The sequence below is a fragment of the Balaenoptera musculus genome, chromosome 14 (genome assembly GCF_009873245.2).
Source record: "Balaenoptera musculus isolate JJ_BM4_2016_0621 chromosome 14, mBalMus1.pri.v3, whole genome shotgun sequence".
In the NCBI taxonomy this organism is placed as follows: Eukaryota; Metazoa; Chordata; class Mammalia; order Artiodactyla; family Balaenopteridae; genus Balaenoptera; species Balaenoptera musculus.
In genome coordinates, this window is record NC_045798.1 from 18,861,380 (window position 1) to 18,885,408 (window position 24,029).

Consider the following 24,029-nt stretch of genomic DNA (forward strand, 5'->3'; position numbering starts at 1 on the left):
GGTGCTGGGAAGCTCCAGAATTATGCAAGGGGGTCAGTTTTCTGAGGTCTTTTTGAGGGACCAGAGTGGCACTTGATGGCACAGATTAGTCTTGCCCCTGCATTTGCTTTGTCTCACCCCGTGTTTAGTTTTAGTTGTCTACATTAAAAAATGGGGATACATAAATTGGGACACACAAAAATTAGATTTCTGGCTTGTGTCCCAATTTTTAAATGCTTTTCAGATTTTTTTTGCAGTTAATTCAGATACTCAAAATGCTTTTCTTTTATTCCTCATGGCCACATTGTTACAAAAACAAACAACTGGAAACAACCCAAATGTCCATCAACACAACAGCTAAATTGCGGTACGCTCATATAGCGCACAGGGGTCAGCAAACTGCGGCCCTCGGGCTGGCCACCTGTGTCTAAGTAAAGTTTTATTGCAACAGAAATGTCGCAGAAGAAAAATACAAACAGCATAATTTTATGGAGTTCAAAACATTCCAGCCTACAAGTATATTATTTAGTGATGCATCCATAGATGATAAAATTATAAAGAAAAACAAGGAAATAATGCAAAGTTCAGAATAGTTGTGTGTGGGGGGGATGCTGAGAAGTGACTGGGGAGGGACAAAGTGCAGGGGCTGCAAGTGCATTCATGGTGTTAGTAACCTTTAAAAACAATTACCCTTTAAACATGCGTGGACTTCCCTGGTGGCGCAGTGGTTAAGAATCTGCCTGCCAGTGCAAGGGACATGGGTTCGAGCCCTGGTCTAGGAAGATCCCACGTGCCGCAGAGCAACTAAGCCTGTGCGCCACAACTACTGAGCCTGTACTCTAGAGCCTGCGAGTCACAACTACTGAAGCCCGCATGCCTAGAGCCTGTGCTCTGCAACAAGAGAAGCCACCGCAATGAGAAGCCTGTGCACTGCAATGAAGACCCAACTCAGCCAAAAATAAATTAATTAAAAAAAAACATGCATATGTTGTGGATCAAATAAAACATGTCTGTGGAACAAGTATAGGCTGCATTGTTATGTAGAGTAAAAATGAGGCCCCAGAACCGGACCCTGAGAATGCCCGACACCAAGGCTTCAAGGCCAGGCAGGCGAAGAGAATGCTCAAAGGAGCCTGTGCATCTAGGTGCCACGTGGATGAGAGGGAAACTGTGGTCCATGGCAAACCTGAGAGGTCCTGTTCAGTTCTTACCTGCTTGTCTTTTTCTCACGTATGCTCTCCTTTCCAGGCAGCCTTTGTACGTGCCTTGGATTCTCGCAACTTAAAAGAAAACAAAACTTTTGGTGAAATGGCTTTCAGTTGTGCAGCTTGGTAGTTGTGACCTTCAGAGGAGGTGTTGGCAGTGGCCCTAGGGGCGTGCAGCATAGAGGTGACAGAGGAAGCCACGGGATATGACAGGACAGAAACGAGAGAAGGCGGGTTACATTCAGCCTGAGTGCCAGAGCTGGCCAGTAACTGGGGCTCCCTTTCTTCCTCTTGCCTCCCCCCAGCTAAGGAACAGAACCACCACCTGGAGGGCTTGCTGGCCTCTGGTTCTAGGCATTATATTTCATCCTCCCACCCAACCCTGCAAGGCAGGCGGGCATCAGCACATTTCACAAAGGGGATCACAGAGCCAGGCGGTGAAGACCCTTGCCAGGCGCGAGGCAACCACGCAGCTGTGAAGCAGGAGTGTGAACCCAGCGCTGTGGAACCACACACGTGCCCTTAGCTCCTCCATTCACAGTGCGCCCCCTGCACCCAGTGACGGGTCCCCCTGCAGACCAAGCTCCCCGAGGGCCCCACACACCAGCAGCATCGCATCCCCTGGGAGCTGGGTAGAAATGTTAACCCAGGCCCCCGCATTCAGCACCTGCCCACGAACCCGATCTGGGTTATCCGTGCCCGCTGCCGGAGGGGTCAAAAACAGACCACCAAGCACAGTGGTTACGAGCCCAGGCCCTGAAGCCAGACAGACACACACTCAAACCCCAGCTCTGCTGCTGTTGGGCCTCAGCTTCCCCCCATGTAAAGTGGAGATGATAATACCACTCGTCCACAGGTTTGTTCCGAGAATACAATGAGATCATGAATACAGCAAGCACTGAGATTACTCAAGCAGAGCTGGTCTCAACAGGCCAGGTGAGATCTCAGAGGGGAAGCCCCTACTCTCTGGTAGTTTTGATTTGTGATTTTTTGCATTTTCCTCCCGTCTAAGTTTTCTTATTTACCATTCACAACAAACACCCTGGCTGTGGGCTTTGCAGCTACACCTTCTGACATCAGACACTTATACAAATGAAGTTTTAAAAAAACCTTCACTTAAGGGGGATGGACTCCGTGGGTTTAGGTTCTGGTGTGGCACAACAAAGTTGGATCCAAACTAAAAATGAGGCAGAACGACAGCGTTTTAAGTTTCCAGGTGCATCCATGACAGCCCTCCAAACATAAGGGATAAATTCACCTGTATCTTATAATCTTGTTGCCTTGTTCTGGGTTAAGGCATAAATTCACCTGTATCTTATAATCCTATTACATTGTTCTGGGTTTCCAAAGCCAGTGCTTCTAACATATCAAACACTCATGTTTAAGATGTTTCCCAAGCAAAGCTTGTGCATATCACATTCTGTTAAAATCAGGGCAGGAAAAAAAACCATACCTAATTGATGTTTACTGAATTCAAAGGCATCTTCAGTAGCAAACAGAGTTCTGGGGAAGCGAATGAATATTTTGGTTCTAGAAATGAAAAAAATGTTTTAATTATTAACTGGTCATCACCATCTGTAGTGGATTCAATAGTGTCCTCCCCCCTCCCCCAAAGTCACATCCACTTAGATCCTCAGAATGTGATTCTTATTTGGAAATAGGGTCTTTGCAGATGTCATCAAGGTAAAGATTGAGATAAAATCACACTAAATCCAATGAGAGCGTTCTTAGGGAAAGACACAGAGAGACGCAGGGGAGAAGGCCATGTGAAGACAGGGGCAGAGATTGGAGTGATGCTGCCACAAGCCAAGGAAAGTCAGGAGCCACTGGAAGCAGCAAGGAAGGATCCTCCCAGAGAGACTTCAGAGGGAGCACGGCCCTGCCAACACCTGGATTTTGGCCTTCTGGCCTCCAGAAATGTGAGAAAATAAATTTCTTATGTTTTAAGCCAACCAGTCTGTAGTTAATTCATTATGCAGCCCTAGGAAGTTAATTCACCTTCCTAACCCAAAGTGACTTCCCTGGGCTTTAAAAAGTGATAACAGAGAATATGGGTCTAAGTTTAGGAGACGATCCCATCAGCCAGCAAAGATAAATTATAAATATTGAGCTCATATTGCCTGCCCTCTCAGGCAACCCACCCTTTGAGGGAAACTTCCCAGGCCAGCCACTGGGGGGCAGCAGTGCATCGTGCCACATGAACCCATCAGAGGTTTTATACCGGGGACAGATAACACCTCTGACCTCCCTGACCCACCTCCCATTGGATGTGCTAAGCCCTATTCCTCAGAAATCTGGCTTGGAAAAGTAACTGCTCCTTGGAGCAGGGCCCAGAATAGAAGAATAAAGGATGGAATGGGGCCAGGGTGGTCATAGAGGGCCATGTACAAGTTGGCAGGGAAAGCCCACTGACGGATTCAAAGGCAGAGATTCCTGACGCTGGAATCTCTGCGGCCTGGCAGTAGATCCTCTTCATGTGTGGGCCCTGTTCTTTGCTATCAAATGAACGCTGACCAAAATGTCTAAGAGAACAGATGAAGATTATCCTGGTTCACCCCACTGAGTTGTGCCTTGACGCTTTCAATGTGTACGAACAGTCCTGCTCACGGACAACAACTCTACAGTAATGATACCTAGAGTTCTAGAACTCCACTTTCTGGGAGATGCTAGAGGAGCTTTCTCATCGCAGAAGTCCTAATATCCCCTCTGAGAAGTCATGCATACATTTTGAACAATGAAAGAATCTAGGCAGAGAGAGATTAGGGAATTCGCGCTGATACCCTCCTCATTTTGTGCACAAAGAAGCTCATCCCAGTCTCCAATGCAGGTTTAGAACCCAGGGCTCCTTTATACTTAACCTCCTCCAATAGGCAGCTATGTAGCCTTTCTAACCATTTAGTGCTTGTGATACGGTGCTTTGTAATAAGAAATATGTATTTGGTCTTTGCCCCGTTCCAGTGTCACAGCTCCCAAAACCCTTGTAATTTCCTAAGTGATTAGAGCAATGGGGCATCTTTTGTTATAATCTTTTGGGTTTTGTTCCTGAAATAGCTTCAAAGTGATAAAGGGGAAATGGGTGTCTTTTTAAAAATTCTTTTCCATTATGGTTTATTATAGGATATGGACTATAGTTCCCTGTGCTATACGGTAGGACCATGTTGTTTATCTATTTTATATTTATAGTAGTTTGTATCTGCTAATCCCAAATTCCCAATTTATCCCTCCCCACCCCCTTTCTCCGTGTCTTTTATTATTTATAACAAACCCCTTTCAACCACACCACACCTGAGTTTATGCTAACAGCTGATGTTTGGAAAGCCCCTAGATAACCTAAGGATGGGAACTGGTTGCCAGGGAAACCAACCTTGAGATTAGAGGGTTGGAACTTTCAGCCCCGCTCCTGGGGAGGGGAGAGGGGCGCGAGGTTGAATGAATGACCACTGTCCAGTGAATTTATCAATCATGCCTATGCCTCTATAAAACCCCCAAAAGGCATGATTTGGAGATCTTCTGGGTGCACCTGGAGAGAGCATGGGACCTCCGCACCCTCTCCCACATACCTTGCCCTGTGTGTCTCTTCTATCTGACTGTTCCCAAGTTATATCCTTTTGTAATAAACTGGTAATCCAGTAAGTAAAGTATTTTCCTGATTCTTTGAGCTACTCTAGAAAAGTTAATCAAACCCAAGGAGGGGGTCATGGGGACCTCCAATTTATAGCTGATTGGTCAGAAACACAGGTGACAAACTGGACTTGTGATTGGCCTCTGAAGGGAGGATAGACAGTCTTGGGAGACTGAGCCCTTAACCCGCGGGATCTGACACCATCTCCAGGTAGACTGTCAGAAGTGAGTTTAATTGTAGGACACCCAGCTGGTGTTAGAAGTGTGATGGAGTGTTTTGAGTGTGAGGGAAGCATTGAGAGTAGAGACACACAGGAGAGTTTTTTCTTTACAGAGATGCATTTAAATTGAGTGAATGCAAGTATCTGCTTATAAATCTACGTAAACTCCTGAAGAATGAATCTCCAGGCTCAAGATGGATACGGATCAATTAGGAAAACATTTTGACAGCGATTTCCGGGACACTCACCTCCCTAACTTGTACTCCTCGGGTTCGTAGCCAATGTACTTGATCAGCCGCTCTACGCCCTCTGCTGGAGGCCCGTGCCAGTGCGGCCAGGTGTCTGGGCACAAGGACTTGTACCTAGGGAGGGGAGAGGCATGTTTAGGAAGCCGCAGACCTTACACTAACTAGCTCCCCTCGAGGTCAGCTTCACTCCGCTGGGCACACCAACCACTCAGAGTAATAGAGTAGACGCATCACACCCACTTCCTAGAATTCAACAATATATACTCAGCAATAAAGAAACAAGACGGGGGCTTCCCTGGTGGCGCAGTGGTTGAGAATCCGCCTGCCAATGCAGGGGACACGGGTTCGAGCCCTGGTCCGGGAAGATCCCACATGCCGCGGAGCAACTAGGCCCGTGTGCCACAATTACTGAGCCTGCGCGTCTGGAGTCTGTGCTCTGCAACAAGAGAGGCCGCGATAGTGAGAGGCCCGCGCACCGCGATGAAGAGTGGCCCCCACTTGCCGCAACTAGAGAAAGCCCTCGCACAGAAACGAAGACCCAACACAGCCATAAATAATAAATAAATAAATAAATAAAATTAAAAAAAAAAAAAAAGTGAGGGGGTTCGTTTAAAAAAAAAAAAAAGAAACAAGAGGAACTGTTTCAACAGGGTGGGAGGTTCGGCCTGTCTTCATAGAACAATGACCTCACATCAGACACTCTACCCAAGAAACTCAATTCTGCTCCTAGGTGTATACGCAAGAGACATGAAAACATATGTCTGCACAAAAGCTTACACGTGAATATTTGAAGCATCATTATTTATAATTGACAAAAGGTGGAAACAACCCAAATGTCCATCAAGAGAAAAAGGAATGTATAAACAAGTACAGTCCAGCACGGGAAGAAAAGGTATCATGCTTGATAAGTGATGAGGGATTTTTCAAGGGTAAATTTTGGACCCAAGGTTGACTTAAGAACCTGATTTCAGTATAAAATGCAACTCCCTTCTAATATGTGGTCGCGATAAAGATAACCATGATGTCTGTAATGTAATGAAAAAAGTGAATGCAGAATTCAGAAGTGCCTGTGGACTAAGGCTAGAGCGACACCACTGGAGCCACCGGACTGGAGCCGCACTGCTTGGGTTGGAGCCCAGCTCAGGAGCCGGACAAGTCGCTTCACCTCCTCACTTTGCAGCATAAACAATGAATGGCAGGACCTTCCTTGTGGGGTCGTCACGAGGTTGAAATGAGATACCCCATGGAAAGTATTTGGCACAGTCTGAGACTTCAAAAGCTGTTAGCTACAGTACTCCTATTACACTTCCTTCCCTTAATATCATTATATGGTTTGTATTATTTTAAAATCAAATGTCAAACCATTAAGAACATGTTTATTTTCCTGGAATTATACTTTATGAGAAAATCCATTAAGGACATCGCAATGAACTGAATGTTTGTGTCCTCCCGCCCCCAAATTCATATGTTGAAGAATCCTAACCCCCCAATGTGATGGTATTAGGAGATGGGGCCTTTGGAAGGTGATTAGGTCAGGAGGGTGGATCCCTCATCCTTGGGACTTGTTCCCTTATAAAAGAGACCCCAGAGAGCTCCCTTGCCCTCTTTCCACCATGTGAGGATGTGATGAGAAGAGAGCAGGGTGCAATCCAGACGAGGGCTCTCACCAGAACCTGACCGTGCTGGCTCCCTGATCTTGGATTTCTAGCCTCCAGAACTGTGAGAAATAAACTTCTGTTGTTTATAAGGCACCCAGTTTATGGAACTTTGTCATAGCAGCCTGAACTAAGACAGACATTAAGTGTCACATGTTCTTCCCTGATGACTTCCCGCTGTTACTGCCACACACAAAGGTACAGACACATGCCAACCCCAGGGAACGCAGAGCAACGCCAGGCCCTGCTCCCTCCTGTCTGGTGCAGGCCCCTCACTAGCACACACCATCAAAGCTGTCTAAACATGGGCTAGACAGACACAGAGGAGATGGGGAGATGCTTTAAATACCTGTAGGGTAGAGGGACTCATAACTTCTGTCCTTTTTAACTCTGAGATGCAGTCGCTCCCTGATCAAGGGAAGCAGTGCCAGGGAGGGTGCACACATTCGGACATCTCCAGCCCATTCCCGTGGGCCTCTCCTGCCTTCCCCTGGGCCACTGTCCTGCAGCATTGCCAGCCTCCTAGCTGGTCCTCAAGCTGCCCAGTTCCCACCTCCAGGCTCTCCTGCCCGGACAGCTGCCTCCAAATATCCTCATGGCTCCCTTCCTTACTTGGAGAGGCCCTCCTGGACCACTCTTTCCCCAACCCGGATTCATTTTCCTTCAAAGAATGTACGCCCCGCCTGACCTCCTATATCTCCCTGTTATCGCCAGTAGAAAGTACACTCCATATGGGCAGGGGTGGGGTCTGTCTTGTTCACTGCTGTTACCCAGCACCTTGGACAGTGCTGGTACAAAGCAGGGGCTCACTAATATTTATAGAAAGAATAAACAAGCCCGATAGCAGCAAAGTAGGAAAAAACGCAGGAAGACTGGAACGGCAAATGCCTGCGTGTTTTGGGGCCAGGGTGGGCAGTAGCTGCTGCTTCCATTTTCACTAGACTTCAGATTCAGAAAAATGGATGAGATAAGGGTGAATGACAAGTCGCTGATGAGCAAAACTGGTATGTCAAGGAGGTTCTCCCCACCTAACCCTAACCCACCACCACAAAAAAAAAAACAACCCTGGCAAAAAGACGGGCAGATCCTCAAACAAACACTGAGTTATCATCTGACCCAGTAATCTACTCCTAGGTATGTGCCCAAAGAAATGAGAGCATATGATCACACTAAAACTTGTACTTGAGTGTTCCCAGCAGCATTATTCAGAATAGCCAAATAATGGAAACAACCCAAATGCCCATCAACAGAGGAATGGATAAATAAAATGTTGTCTGTCCACACAATTGAGTATCATTCAGCCATAAAAAGGAATGAAGTGCTGACACATGCTATAACATAGATGAACATTAAAAGCATCATGCTAAGAGAAAGAAGCCAGACACTAAAGTCCATATATGATACGACCACACTTGTATGAAATGTCCAGAATAGGGAAATCTATAAAGACAGAAAGTAGAGTGGTGGTGGCTTAGGGCTGGGGCAGGTTGGTAAGGAGTTAGGGCATTTATAGCTAAAGGGTATGAGGTTTCTTTTTGAAGGCATGAAAGTGTTCTCAAATGGACTGTGCTTGCATAGATCTGTGAATACCAGAAACCACTGATGCTTTAAGTGGGTGAATTGTAAAGTCGGTGAATTATATCTCAATGAAGCTGTTTAGGAAAAGAAAACCATGGCTATCCACTGGCAGTGTGGTCCCCAAATGGTGACAGATGAAAGAAAAAAGGAGAGAGGACAAAAAGGAGAGGGGGGTGACAACCAGCCTCTGACTCTAGGCTGCTTGAGGGTCCCACGTTTCCTTCCTACCTGCCCTCCAGACGGGCCTCCAGTGGGACACCTGTGATGGTGTTTCATCTGTGAGGACTGGGATGGAGATGCTTATCCAAATGTACCTATAGCGTAGAGCAAAGCCGGGCAGAGATTTCCAAGCCTGGGGTCCCGGGCCCCGCTGAGCCTTCCAAGGTAGTATTTGGGGTGGGGTTGTCTGTAACTCTTTTCACTGTTTCTAAAACCCAAAGACACTTATACTGTTTCTCAAGATAGAACCACACAGGTCAATAAAATCCTCAGTGTATTTAGCTGAAATTGTATCAACTCAAAAGGTTAATGCTGACAATACTCATCAGAGGTTTAGATCAGCAGGTAAATCATTAAAAAACAACAGTGAGGAAAGAGATGGTTACTTAATAAATGCATACAAACAGATATTAATTATCAAGACACGAGGCTCATGGGAGAAAAATAAGCAAGATCCATGGGTAGAGAAAAATCTGAGATTAAATGAGGGGCTGAAAATAAGAGCACCAAAAAATGATGAAGTTTCAGAGCACAGGATCTTGATGTAAATTGCAAAATGCGAGGAATTGGATTGAAAATGTAACCTCATGCATGTGCTTTTTATAATTATGAAGTTGTACTTCAAAAGAAGCCTAATATTCACAAATGAACCTATCTACAAAACAGAAATAGACTCACAGACGTAGAGATCAGACTTGTGGTTGCCAAGGGGGAGAAGAGGAGGGAAAGGGATGGCCTGGGAGTTTAGGGTTAATAGATGCAAACTATGACATTTAGAACGGATAAACAACAAGGTTCTACTGTATAGCACAGGGAACCATATCCAATCTCCTGGGATAAACCATAGTGAAAAAGAATATTAAAAAAAGAATGTATATATGTGTATAGCTGAGTCACTTTTCTTTTTTTTTTTTTTTTAAACATCTTTATTGAAGTATAATTGCTTTACAATGGTGTGTTAGTTTCTGCTTTATAACAAAGTGAATCAGTTATACATATACATATGTTCCCATATCTCTTCCCTCTTGCATCTCCCTCCCTCCCACCCTCCCCATACCGCCCCTCTAGGTGGTCACAAAGCACCGAGCTGATCTCCCTGTGCTATGCGGCTGCTTCCCACTAGCTATCTATTTTACATTTGGTAGTGTATATATGTCCATGACACTCTCTCACCCTGTCACATCTCACCCCTCCCCCTCCCCATATCCTCCAGTCCATTCTCTAGTAGGTCTGTGTCTTTATTCCCGTCTTGCCACTAGGTTCTTCATGGCCTTTTTTTTTTTTTCCCCTTAGATTCCATATATATGTGTTAGCATACTGTATTTGTTTTTCTCTTTCTGACTTACTTCACTCTGTATGACAGACTCTAACTCCATCCACCTCATTACAAATACCTCCATTTCATTTCTTTTTATGGCTGAGTAATATTCCATTGTATATATGTGCCACATCTTCTTTATCCATTCATCCGATGATGGACACTTAGGTTGCTTCCATGTCCTGGCTATTGTAAATAGAGCTGCAATGAACATTTTGGTACATGACTCTTTTTGAATGAGTCACTTTTCTATACAGCAGAGACTGGCACAACATTGTCAATCAACTATACTTCAATTTAAAAAAATTTAAAAAATAAAAAAGAAGTCTAATATTAAGTTAAAATATGAAACTACTGATATTCAACCATGTTGACCCACAAAAAGAACCATTTTATTATGCTTCTCTCGTGAGTGTAACAATGTGTTGTTTTCTTGGTAGCACGAATGACATGCAGCCCAACTGCATGCACAAGCAATTTGGGCCATAGTAGTAGTGGTGGTGGTTATATGATTAAATCCTTACAAACTCCTCGAGAGCAATTTAATCCCCGTGTTACACATGAGGAATTAGGTCTCAGTTGGAAGAGAAAGAATGGGGATTCCCACCCAAGAATCTGTGGCTCCAATGCCCATGTTATCACCACTACACCTGTGTCTCTGGACAGCCCATGAGGTCAAGGGGATTGCTCCCAGACTGACCGCACTAAAACCAGCACCCATGGTCGCCATGGGAAGGGTCTTCCCCAGCCAAGTACGACCCCAAGCGTGCATGTCCCACGTCTGCCCCCTGGAGGCAAGTCTGTGCATGGCATCTTGTACTTCCTAGATTCCAAGAAGTTAGGGGCTTAGCGAAATGAAGAGAAGGTGGCAAACCAAGTCAGCTTCCTATTCTCTGAAATGTCAGTGTTCATCACTGTCACCGCTACAGCAGTTAAGAAGCAAACGGAGTTCCCTGGGGGACAGCCTTTTATTCATCGCCACACACTTCACTGGCTTCAGATCAACAAAACAAACTTTACCTTTGCAAGAAATGCTCGTATTTCCGTCGGTACGCAAAGCCGGCCCGTCTCACCCGCAGGTGCTCCATCAGCCCCAGGTACTTGACCTGATGCCTTATGAGGAAGTCATCGAACTTGCCTTTGGAAACACAGAAGGAAGAGTGACGGTGAAGGACCCTGTGGCTCTGTTTCAACCAAGGCAGACCAGAGGCTGCAAGCTGACGACCTGTGGGCTGGGTCTGGCCACCAGGCATGTTTTGTTAGGTCCTAATTGTGTTTCTCTTCATGGGGGAATTTTACAGGAAAATCTGAATTTCTGGTTTCTCTTGAAAATCCATGAGATCTGGCCATTCTGGGCCTAGAGCCCCACATGGCAACAAATGGCCCTAAGGAAGGAGGACTGCCCCTTTAGACAGGGTGTGCCCTCTCCAGTTGACCACAGTCCCCTCCGTTCCCTACTGCATTACAGCTGGTCTGCTTCACGCATTCGCTCTTCCTGCCTGGATTCTATAAGCCTTTGACTGTACAGCTTTGTCATGAGACCATGGCACAAGCTTAGAAAATACCCAAGTCATAGACCATTTTGGAAGATTCTTCACTGGCTGGAGAGAAGCAGTATTGCTTCCCCTCACCTCTGAGGTCTGCTTGGCTCAGCTGTGTTAGTCCTGAAACTGGCCACACTCTGAGCAAAGCTCACACAGGACCATGAAAGGAACCCTCCTCCTTATTCATTTGCCTTCTATTATTTAATACAGAGAACAAGCAGCAAGCCTGTGGTGGGTTTTAGGACTTTCCCCACCGTCGTCTTGGTTTTCCTCCCAGCCTCATTTCCCTGACCTCAGTGTTCTGAACAATTCACAACTCACTGGGTTCTTTACTCTCGTTGGGCTTGATGCAACGGATGTACGAAGGTTCCTTAGAGATGAGAATTTCCAGAAGGCTGCTCAGACTGTTTTTAAACTGAGTTCCCACCTGCAGGGAGAGAGAGAATGAGCTAAACAGACGCCGTTGCTCCCCATTTATACAGAGAAGACTGGTTAAATCACAAGACTGGCCCTTTAGACCCAAACACTCGACAGACTGTTCTACTCGTTACCTGTCATGAACTGTTTTGTCCATTAAGAGAAGGCTTTGAATGTCCTGGCCTGAGAGGCCCAAGCTCAGTCTTGTCAAGTGGAGGCTGGACAAGCACCTTTCCAGGATGCTTCCCTCACTTGGCGAATACAAAGTGAGCACCTCGTGGGAGCCGGCATTGCCACTGAGCCAATTACCCTCCACCACCTTCCTGTTTCCTTGTTACCAAGCTTCCTTTATGACACTCGCACTACTGTAATTTCTTTCTTTATTTGATGATACAGTAAGTCCCCTACATATGAACAAATTCCGTTCTGAGAGCACATTAAGTCCAATTTGTTCATAAGTCCAACAAAGTTAGCCTAGGTGCTGAACTAACACAATCGGCTATGTAGTACTGTACTGTAATAGGTTTATAATACTTTTCACACAAATAGTGAATTAAAAACAAACACAAAAAATAAGAAAACATTTTTAATCTTACAGTATAGCACCTTGAAAAGTACAGTAGTGCAGTACAACAGCTGGCATACAGGGGCTGGCATTGAGTGAACAGGCAAGAAGAGTTACTGACTGGAGGAGGGAGAGGAGGTGGGAGATGGTAGAGCTGAAGGATCATCAGCAATGGGAGATGGAGGGCGAGCTGCAATTTCACTCACGCCTGACGTTGATGGCACGCACGTCTGCAGCTTTGAAAGTTCGCAACTTGAAGGTTTGTGTGTAGGGGACTTACTGTATCTTCCTATACCACCTCCCACTAGATTGTAAACCCCACGAGGGCAGGAACACTGTCTGTTCTGTTATTGGTAGATACCCCTGTGCCCAGCACAGTGCCTGACACACAGTAGGTGCTCAATGAATGTCTGCAAATGAACACACTGGTTCTAACCTTGGAAAATATATATTTAGTAGAACATTTAGAGAGTGATACTTCCAAAAAAAGGAGAGGACAGCTTAAAAAGCATAGGTAACTAAAGTACTTGCACCCTCTGGGTGATTTTTGCTACCTTTCCAATCTTGCACAGGCATTTCCCCCTGCCACTCACTGTTGGTGGCCTTCTCCGGTTTTCTAACTCGGCCACCCGGAAGCATTCCTTCAGGATTCTGTTTTTGGACCTGCACAGCACCTGTAGGTAAAGAGAAATGAGTACCACATTTGCTGCTTCAGAAATCATTAAGGGGTCTTCAGGAAAGTTCACGTTAAGTGTGCACAATGGACCAGAGCCATCTGCCTTGGGAGCACTTGAAGAAGAAGAGGGGAAAAAAACACAATCATAGGGACTTCCCTGGTGGTACAGTGATTAAGAATCCGCCTGCCAATGCAGGGGACACAGGTTTGAGCCCTGGTCCGGGAAGATCCCACATGTCTCGGAGCAACTAAGTCCGTGTGCCACAACTACTGAGCCTGCGCTCTAGAGCCCGTGAGCCACAACTACTGAGCCTGTGTGCCACAACTACTGAAGACTGCGCGCTTAGAGCCCGTGCTCCGCAACAAGAGAAGCCACTGCAATGAGAAGCCCATGCACCGCAACGAAGACCCAACACAGCCAAAAAAAATTAATTAATTAAAAAAAAAAAACACAATCACATGTAGAAGAAAATGTTCAAATACAGACCGTTCCCGACTTACGATGGTTTGACTTTACAGTGGTGTGAAAGTGATGAACGTTCAATAGAAACCATACTTTGAATTTTGGTTTTTGATCTTTTCCCCGGGGTTACAACACTCTCATGACGCTGGGCAGCCCAGCAAGCCACGGCTCCGTCAGCCATGCGATCACAAGGGTGAACCACCAATATACTCAAAACCATTCTGTTTTTCACTTTCAGTACAGTATTCAATCAATAACATGAGATATTCAATAATTTATTATAGAATAGGCTTTGTATTAGGTGATTTGGCCCAATTATAGGCTAATGTAACCATTCTGAGCACCTTTAAGATGGGATAGGCTAAGCTATGATGTTCAGTAGCTAGGTGTAGTCAATGCATTTTCAACTTATGATATTTTCAATATATGATGGGTTTATCAGGATGTAACCCATGTAAGTTGAGGAAAACCTGTACTATATCCAGTGCTCTGTCTACTTGGTGAGGCCATCTGATTATTTTCCCTTGGACATGATGAAGCAGTAATTATTTCCAGTCCAGCTAGGCTGCTACAGAACAAACCAGCTCTTTAAGAATGATCTCCAAGATACGGTGTTAAGTGAAAAATAGCAAGATGCAGGACCACATGCATAGTGTGTATGAAGAGAAAAGAAAAAGGGGGAGACACACACACACACACACACACACGTCCTGGTCTGTCCCATCCCTGGGAGGATACACAATAAACTGGTTAGAGCAGCTGGCTCTCAGGAGAGGGACTTGGTGACATGGGTCCAAGGACATCAGCTTTGGTATGTCTGATTTTTCCTTCTGTGCATATCTTTTCAAAAATTTTAATTTGACACACACAAAAATTTTTTTTCCTTATAGCCATACGATGGAGGATGATTCAGCCTTAAAAAGGAAGGAAATTCTGACACATGCAACAACATGGATGAAGCTTGACAACATGATGCTAAGTGACACAAGCCAGATACAAAAGACAAATACTGTGTAATTTCACTTATATAAGTACCTAGAGTAGCCAAATTCATATAGAAGGTAGAATAGTGGTTGCCAAGGGCTGGAGGGGAGGGGGAATAAGGGAGTTAGTGGTTAATGGGTACAGAGTTCCAGTTTTGCAAGATGAAAAGAGTTCTGGAGGTGGATTGCACAACAATGGGAATGTACTTAACACAACTGAACTGTGCACTTAAAAATGATTGACATAGTAAATTTCATATTATGTATGTGTATTTTGCCACAGTTAAAATTTAGAATTTTTTTAAACTCACCCCAATTTTATACTCACAGTGGCATAAGAGAGTAATTTGCAGATAGGAAATTTTAAAAATTAGAAAGCACCCATCTCAGAAAGTACAAGGAACTTCAGCCCTGGTGGAAAAAGTGGGAGATTTAGAGATTCTTCCTGTGGGAAGCACCCTCCCATGGATGGGTTTGTGAAGGGGACGGGCAATGCCCACAGAAGGGAAAGCCACAAGGGGAATACTGTCTCCCATTTGTCCAACAGGACCTTCCACTCCAAGAGGAAGGCATCAACAGACCCACTTCACCGATGGGGAAATCTGCCATGAGACCCCCCCGCTGGGACAGGGTCAGGCTGAGACTCAGACCCAGGGAGCACCCGCCTGGAGCAAACATCCAAAGTTAGGAATCGCTTATCCATCCTGAATCCCAGAGGTTGGGACAAGTGGTCCTAAAGTGGTAGAGAAAAATAGGGAAGGGCAGAAAACACTCCTGAGATGAACCGTTTGCGTGTTCTCTCTGAAAATGTCTCTCTAGGTTTAAGCTTTTTATAAACCAAGCTCATTAAATACGATCCAATTTTTAAAAAACAGTTAACTATTTTAATACAAAATAAAGGCTTAAGAAAACCCAAGGTTTCTCTGATCAGTGAGGCATATGAAAAGAGATGGAATTTCATTGGTAGCCCCAGGGGCATATCCTGGTTCCAGCCCCACCTTGAGATAGGGCCTTGAACAAGTCATGATCTTTCTGGGTCTCAGTTTCTTCATCCTTGGTTTGTGTCACTCCAGTGTATTCCCACTGCTCTAAGACAAGATCTCTACTCCTCCCTGGGGACCTCATCCTGCTGAGCTCTCAGCCCCCTCTAACACTGTCCCTCACTAAACACATGCTGAGCTCACCTGGGCCTCGGGGCCTTTGCACATGCTGGTCCCTCTACCTGGAGTAGCCCCTGATGTTCCCAAGTCCAAGATCCTTCTCATTCAGGTTTCAGTTCAAAGTCACCTCGATGAGGGTGTTTTCTCTGACCACTTAAACTAAATTTAAAATGTCCCTCTCAATCATAGCTCCTTATTTTCTTCATAGCACTTCTCACTGATGGATAACTTAATTGTGTATGTATTTATTCTCAGCCACTCCTCCTTCCCTCCCCACCCTGCCCCCACCGCCCGATGATAAGCCCCATGAGAACAAGGACTGTCTTGTTCACCACTGGGACCCCAGAGCTAGCACCATGCCTGGCACACAGGAGGGACACCACACACATATGAATGGGTTTGTTGAGTCAAGTGTTCATACAGATGATCTTAAATGTCTGTTCCGGCCATGACATGCTGGAGTTCTAATATAATGCATGGAAGAGAAAAGTCCAGAAGGCCAAATCTACCCCAAAATTAGTATCACAGTTGATATCTCATAACCATCAGAAATACATATACTTAAGTTTCAGACTTACTTCTTTCAGATGTCTGTAGAGGAGATCATTGTTTTTTTCCAAGAATCCTGTAAAACATTGAATGAGAAATCCCTGAATCAATGTTTTTGACTAAAAATACAATTCCGTCCCAACTGATTGCAAAGGGAAATCCTAAAAATAATCTTTTAGCATTAGAGTTTCTCAGCCTTGGCAATACTGGCATTTGGGGCTGGATCATTCTTTGTTTTGGGGGCTGTCCTGTGTATTGTGGATGTTTAGCAGCATCCCTGGCCTCTACCCACTAGATGCCAGGTCTCTAGACACTGCTAGATGTCCCTGGGGGATAACGCCATCTTTGGTCAAGAGCCAAGTCCTCAGAACTGACCTATAGCTCACATGCTACACGCAAAACCCCGATGAGCTATCACATGAATGTAGAGTCTTCACACTGAGTATTGTACACGTGCCGTAGTAAAGAACTACACATACAATGAATGACATTGAAACAATGGAATGGAGCTGAATTCCAAGGGCGGCCAGGTGAGATTATGTAGATGGATAGGAAAATCACCCCCACCACTGACAAAAATCAAGCTCAAGCACTTGGACTAGTGGTACCCAATGGCATCAAAGGAAGACACATTATTTCCAATTTTAAAACTTGGCTTATCAATGCTCACTTAAAACCTAGCCAGTTAGTAATTAAATTAGTAACTAGATGGCATTATAAAGCCAAAACCAGCTAAAGATGACATGCAGCAGGAAAAAAAAGAAAAAAGATGCATCAGCAATGTCTAAGATACAACCTTTTTAGATGACAATTTGGACTTATCAAAACTAACATTTTTATTGAGGTAAAACATATATAACATAAAATTTACCATTTAAACTATCTTTAAGTGTATAGTTCAGTGGCTTTAAGTGAATTCATATTGTTGTGCAACCATCCATCCATCTCCAGAACACTTTTCCTTTTCCCCAACTGAAAATTTGTACTGGTTAAACACTAATTCCCCATTCCTCCTCCCTGAAGCCCCTGATAACCCCTACTCTACTTTCTGTCTTTATGAATTTGACTACGTACCTCACGTAAGTGGAATCCTATCGGATTTGTCCTTTTGTGTTTGGCTTATTTCACTTAGCACAATGTTTTCAAGGTTCATTCATGTTGTAGCAGGTGCCAGAATTTCTTGCCTTTTTAAGCCTGAATAATGTTCCATTGAAAGGATAGAATACATTTTGTTTATCTGTTCATCCATCGACGGACACTTGAGTTGCTTCAACCTTTAGGCTATTGTGAATAATGCTCCTATGTATATGGGTGTACAAATATCTGTTCGCGTTCCTGCATTCAGTTCTTTTGGATATATGCCCAGAAGTGGTCAAAAGGAACTTTTGATAGAATCTTTAACTTAGCAATGCCACTTCTGGGAATTTATCCTAGGTATATAATGTGCACAAATTGGCTAAGTGGAATAGACAAAAATGTCAAACACAGCAGTGTTTACAAGAGACAAAGCTGGAAACAACCAGGGGCCGTCAAACAGATGACAGGACACAGCCCCACAGGGAGTACCTGTAGCTTTTCAGAAGAAATGCAGAGGAGCCTCTTTGTTGCTATGGAGAGCGAATGCAGGTCTGGAGGCAAGAGGCCTGGGTGTGTGACCTTGGTCAAGTTATTTAACTTCTCTGAGTTCAGTGCCTCACAGATTAAAAGGCGGCTAATAAGGCTACCCACCTCACAGGGTGGTTCTGTAAGGTCTAAGCGAGCTACAGAGGTAAAGCATTTGGGACAGTGCCTGGCCCATAGTGAGCGCTCAATGAATATTAGTTGGAGTCCAAATGATTGCCAATATCCATTAAATGAAAAATGCAAAAGAGATAACCCAAAATAACAATCTGTGTTATTTAGATGTGTGTGTGTGTGTGCACACGTGCATGTCCCCACGTGTGTAAATATATGCATAAGACATTCTTATTTTCCAGTTGGTTCTTGTGGTTACCTCAGGGAGAGACTAAGAATAAAAGGGGTTTTTAGTTTTCCTTTTGTACTTTTCTGTACTGTCAGAAATTTCTAGCCTTACATGTGTATTACTTTATTCTTTAAACAAAAATCAATAAATTATATACGTAGAGAGATTTGTCCTCTTTAAAAAGTTTTTCTTTCTTATACCACTCTGTACTTAAGGGAAAAAACCTAATACACAGTATTTTACTTTTTAAAGATTTTTTAACAAAATAAACTTATTTAGAAGCAAAAATTATCTAAAACCTAAAGCAGAAGTGACAAAAGAAAGTGTTTGAAAAATGCTTTGGAAAAAATGTTCACAGCAGCATTATTTATAATAGCGAAAAAGAGGAAACAACCCAAATGCCCATCAACTGATGAAGAGATAAACAAAATGTGGTGTAAACATGCAATGGAATATTATTTGGCAATTAAACAGGAATGACAATGTGGATGAACCCTGAAAACATTATACATTATATAAGTGAAGAAGCCAGACACAAAAGTCCACACGTTGTGTGATTCCATTTCTATGAAATGTCCAGAATAGGCAAATCTACAGAAACAGAAAGTAGACTGGTTTGTTGCCTAGGGCTGGGGGAGACGGGCTGGGGGAAAATGGGGAGTGACTGCTAATGAGTAAAGGGGCTCTTCTTGGGGTGATGGGGAAATGTTCTAAAACAGAATGTGGCGATAGTTGCACAACTGCAGAGTGAATATACTAAAAACTGTTGAGCTGTACACTTTAAACGGGTGAAATAGATGCTATGTGAATTATCACAATAAAGTGGTTATATACAAAAGTAAAAACTTTTAAAATGCTTTTAAAATGGCATGTTTGCACACGGGGCTAGGGAACATTTGAGACAGATGTGCAGCATTTTTTCAGTGGACTCGGGGGCACCTGCATGGCTGTGACCTGTGACCTGTGCCCTACAGACACTCACCCTCGGTGCAGTATGTGACCTCTCCCGCGTAGTGGAAGAGCCGGAACTCCATCCAGCCAATCCTCTTTCTGCCCTTTGGACCCGCCAGCTTCCGGCTGCAGCAAGACAGAAATAGACACGAAATGAAACTTTCTACTTCACTTCAACCAAATGCACCAACATATTAAGCAAAAGAGTTGTTTAGGATTGTGACAATCAGCTGAAGGCCAGCACTGAAAGCTAACCACAAAGGGCAGCTCCCAGGAAACCTTGCCTCCTATTTCTTCTGGCTACAGACCAAGGTTTCTCTAAAATTAGATCCTTCCTTCTCATAAGCACCGAGGAATGGAAAAAAAAATACATGAGTCACAGAAACACATTTATTTGTACAATGAAATAACTTCCATTTTTCTAGGTGATGCCTAAAAGTCAGTTTTACTACTTTACACTTTTATGATGCTGAGAGACTAAAATACTGATGAAACATTGTTTTTCAGATCCTGGTGATTCATAATTTTTTATAAATTTTTGGAAATGTATATACATATATATTATGTACACATATATCGCAAGTGCACAGCTCAATGAATTTTTGCAAACTGAATTCTTCTGTGTGACTCACATCAGATCAAGAGACAGAACATTACTAGTCCCTGAGAACCCCCAACCTTGAGCCCTCTCCAGGTACAACCTGACATCTAACAGAAGACGTTGTTTTTACCTGGTTTGATATTTCATAGAAATGGAACCATATAGTATGTACTCTTTTGTGTCTGATTTCTCTTGATTACATGCTTTTGTGATTTACCTACATCATTGCATGTATTATACATTGTTCATTCTCATGGCCATATATTATCCCATTTGTGAAGATGTTACAACTTATTTTCCCATTCTTGATTCATATACTTATCCAGTTCCACTTATTTATCCTTTCAATAGTCTATAACGGGTTTGATGAAGCCACTACAATTTATTGAATCTTTGCTATGGCCAGAAATTACACTAGGTGATTTATGTAGTCATTTACAATGCTATATGGTAGGTATATTAATTATACCATCTTGTAGAAGGGGAAACTCAAACTCAGGAGTATTGCTTGCCCAAAGTCACGTGTCTAATAAGTGGCTGAACTGGGATTCATAACCAGCTCCCTACGACTCCAGAGCACATGCCCTTAAATTCTCTCCTCCTTGTCTCAAAGACTATGTTAAATTTCTAGTTGATTTTCTGGGGTGCTGTAAATGCTCTATGTCTTCATCTGTGGGATGGTGATGTGGGTACGCACAAATATAATAATTCATCTGGTTGTACAATTCAGATCGACATACACCACTGCATGTATTTTATGCCTGAATTAAAAAGAGGCATTTCATGCATGTGGACGTGTCCAAAATGAAATGATGAATAAAGATACAAAATCTTAAAAAAAAAATTCTACTTGGAATTCACATGACCTTGACCCCTACCAACAAAAGTTGTGCAGTTGGCGTATCATCATGATATTTCTAGGAATGAAGAAGTATCTGTACTCTTGGAGAGCACTGTCCATATATCCAAGATAATGGAGATACAGCTGACCCTTGAACAACATGGGGTTTAGGGGCACCGACCTCCACGCAGTCAAAAATTTGTGTATAACTCATAGCTGGCCTTCCGTATCCATGGATTCAACCAACAGGGGATGGGATCACATAGTACTGTAACTATTTACTATTGAAAAAAAAAGCCCATGTATAAGTGGACCCACGCAGTTAAAACTCGTGTTGTTCAAAGGTCAACTCTACGTGACCTTCCCCCATGCAACAGCCTAGCAATGAGACACCTACGTTTGGAAGTGTGCGTGCTTGCCCACTTTCTCTTCCAATCTCTCCAGGAAACTCAAGTCTGTAGCAGGACCAGGACGAATACATTCTTCATCCTACAAAACAGAAAGAAAAGTCTCTGTTCATGGCACCACCCTCCATTAATTCCAAGTTTAAATGCTCCCACCAGCTGGGGCAAAATGTAGTGGATTGAAATATATCATCTCACACAAGTTCGGGTGAACATTTCTGGGGGAGGAAGGGTAATCCATCACATGTGCTCAGCTTCTCAAATCTGATCAGGGGAGCTTGGAACCAGAGAGACTGGAAATTTCCATGAAAAGTCAACTCTTCCACCTGTCTGACGCCTATGTCCAAAGTCTTCCCAGGGACACTTCGCAGCTTTCATAACCAGCTGAAACACTCAACTTCATTGTCTCTTAACCACTCATAACCAGCTGGCCAAGAACATACCCTCTTTTACTAGGAGCAAAGCCCTCAGGGAAAGCAAGCCGTAAAGCTAGTTGAGTCTAACCTTTCCTGTTTCACAAGCTATGTCTATTTCCTGTTTTGGGTCCTCAACAGTGATAACACTTAATTGACCATCTTAAAAAAATGAATCAACCCTGTAGCTTTTATTAAAACAACAAAAAAGCTGGGTTCACGTTGGTGAAACAATTCTTACAAAGCAACATTTCTATGCTTTCTGATTCCATCTATGGCAAACCAAATAGAAACAAGTACTTATTACTAAGGTATTTTAAAATACTAGTCTAGCAATCTGCAGGCGCTTTGAACGTACATGTACTAGCTTACATCAGTCTGTGCTTCCTGGACGCCCACGCAGCTTGTCCCCCTTCAGGTCTTTGCTCAAATGTCACCTTCTCAGAGAGTCCTTCCTAGACCATCTTACCTAAAATTGAACCCCCCTCACCAGCACATCTAATCTTTCCTGCTTTTTTCTCCGTTGCACAATCTGTGCATTTTGCCCATTCACCTGTTTGTTGTTAGTCTCTCCATGCTAGAATTTAAAGCCTCTGAGTGCAGCTGTTTTGACCTGTTTTGTCCACTGCCGTGTCCCAAAGCACAAGGCAGAATCCTGGCACAAAGTAAGCATTCAATAGGTATTTGCTGAACGGATAGAGTCTGAATGTTTGCCATGCACCAGGTATAGTTCTAAGCCCTCTGCATGTATTATTTCACTTAATTTGTCCTTACAGCTCCTCTCTGAGGTAAGTGCTGTTATCATTGGACCCATTGAAAGATGATGAAATTGGAGCTCAGAGAGGTTAAGACACCTACCTAAGCTTACACAGCTAATAAGCAGTAGGGCTGGGATCTGAATCAAGATGGTGCCCATGTTCCTGGCGACTCCAGTCGCCACCCATCAATGTCCCTGGCTGTGTGCTTTAGAATCGTGGGTTCACACAGCAGTTAGTTGTCGGGGAGGCAGGAGGAGGAAGGGGACCAGTAATTCTCATTAACAAGGAGGCAAACCGTAGTACAGATGATCCCGAATGGAAGGCTAGGCAGGGAAATCATTTCTCACTGGCCTTCAGAATTTATTAGAGACATTGATGTTTGAAGTGGAACGATTGTGGATTCGAGGACCCTGATATTCTCAGAAGTCACAATAGTTCAAAAGAAGGTCACAGGCCCACCTCACGGAGCCTCAACTCAGGATCCGTGGATATTCTTTTTTTTTTTTTTAATTTATTTATTTATTTATTTATTTTTGGCTGTGTTGGGTCTTCGTTTCTGTGCAACGGCTTTCTCTAGTTGCGGCAAGCGGGGGCCACTCTTCATCGCGGTGCGCGGGCCTCTCACTATCGCGGCCTCTCTTGTTGCGGAGCACAGGCTCCAGACGCGCAGGCTCAGTAGTTGTGGCTCAGGGGCCCAGTTGCTCCGCGGCATGTGGGATCTTCCCAGACCAGGGCTCGAACCCATGTCCCCTGCATTGGCAGGCGGATTCTCAACCACTGCACCACCAGGGAAGCCCCATGGATATTCTTTATAAAGCCTTCCTTTAAGTCTTCTGGCTCCCTGCTCAGTGCCAAGCATGAAAGCAGCCCCTCCCCCAAGTGCCTAAACCAGGTCCCCAGTTCCCTGGCTCATCCTTCCATGTCTATGGAAGAGAGATACGCATGCTTTCATTATAAAAGTTCTTTCCTTGTGATCTCCTGATGGGCTATAATTTAGGTCTGTGAATCTGAACAAGAGGAGAAAGCTCAGCCTAAAGCCTGGAGCAAAAATTCAGCAAAAATGTTCAACTTGCATCCTTCAGTAATCCCGTGGATTTCACTCTTAACCCTTTGTAAGCCTGGGTATTGTAAATACCATTGAATGGGCCCCAAGTCAATGTTAATTTTCTCACCAGAATGGAAATGATTCCTTTGTGTCTCTCTTCTACCAAGTCACAGATGATCTTGTTGTTGAAATACTGAATTGGCTCCCACTAAAATGACAAAGAGGAAAAAAATTCTCCAAGAAGGATTAAGATGAGCATCAAATATAATTCTTTTAAATTGATTTTCCAACTGTTTTTCCCAAATCTGATTTTTATCTCTAACATTTCAAAAAGAATACTTGCTGGATAGCAAAATAACTTCCCATGAAATAAGCAGAGAAGGAGTGAAAAATAATCCTTAGTACTAATCCGGAAAAATCTCCAATGAAATAATATTTCTCAAGTAAATGTCTTTTGCTAGGTTAAGAAATCAAATGGGGAGAAAACATCGAAACATTTACCTCTATACCTTCCATTTCATATTCTGCCTGTTCCGCTTTTAGGGTTCTCTCAATTAATAGTTGCTGGAGTTTCTCATTGCAGTAATTTATACAGAACTGTTCAAAACTAGAGGTGCAAAAGATTTAAGTAACTAAAGCTACGTGAGTAGAC

At 43.8% G+C, this 24,029-nt stretch overlaps 1 protein-coding gene across 1 annotated transcript in view; it reads right to left on the minus strand.

Annotated features, from left to right (window-relative positions):
- The window catches only part of MYO1H (myosin IH), a 47,284-nt gene that overhangs the window by 8,021 nt on the left and 15,234 nt on the right, over positions 1 to 24,029 (minus strand). The window contains exons 11-21 of the mRNA XM_036822857.1: positions 23,879 to 23,984; positions 23,505 to 23,585; positions 21,155 to 21,246; positions 19,347 to 19,441; positions 16,431 to 16,477; positions 13,164 to 13,244; positions 11,910 to 12,015; positions 11,065 to 11,182; positions 5,275 to 5,388; positions 2,638 to 2,714; positions 1,191 to 1,259 (exon numbers count right to left, since the gene is read on the minus strand). Of these exons, the coding sequence (XP_036678752.1) occupies positions 1,191 to 1,259; positions 2,638 to 2,714; positions 5,275 to 5,388; positions 11,065 to 11,182; positions 11,910 to 12,015; positions 13,164 to 13,244; positions 16,431 to 16,477; positions 19,347 to 19,441; positions 21,155 to 21,246; positions 23,505 to 23,585; positions 23,879 to 23,984 (986 nt within the window). The remainder of the gene's footprint in view (positions 1 to 1,190; positions 1,260 to 2,637; positions 2,715 to 5,274; positions 5,389 to 11,064; positions 11,183 to 11,909; positions 12,016 to 13,163; positions 13,245 to 16,430; positions 16,478 to 19,346; positions 19,442 to 21,154; positions 21,247 to 23,504; positions 23,586 to 23,878; positions 23,985 to 24,029) is intronic.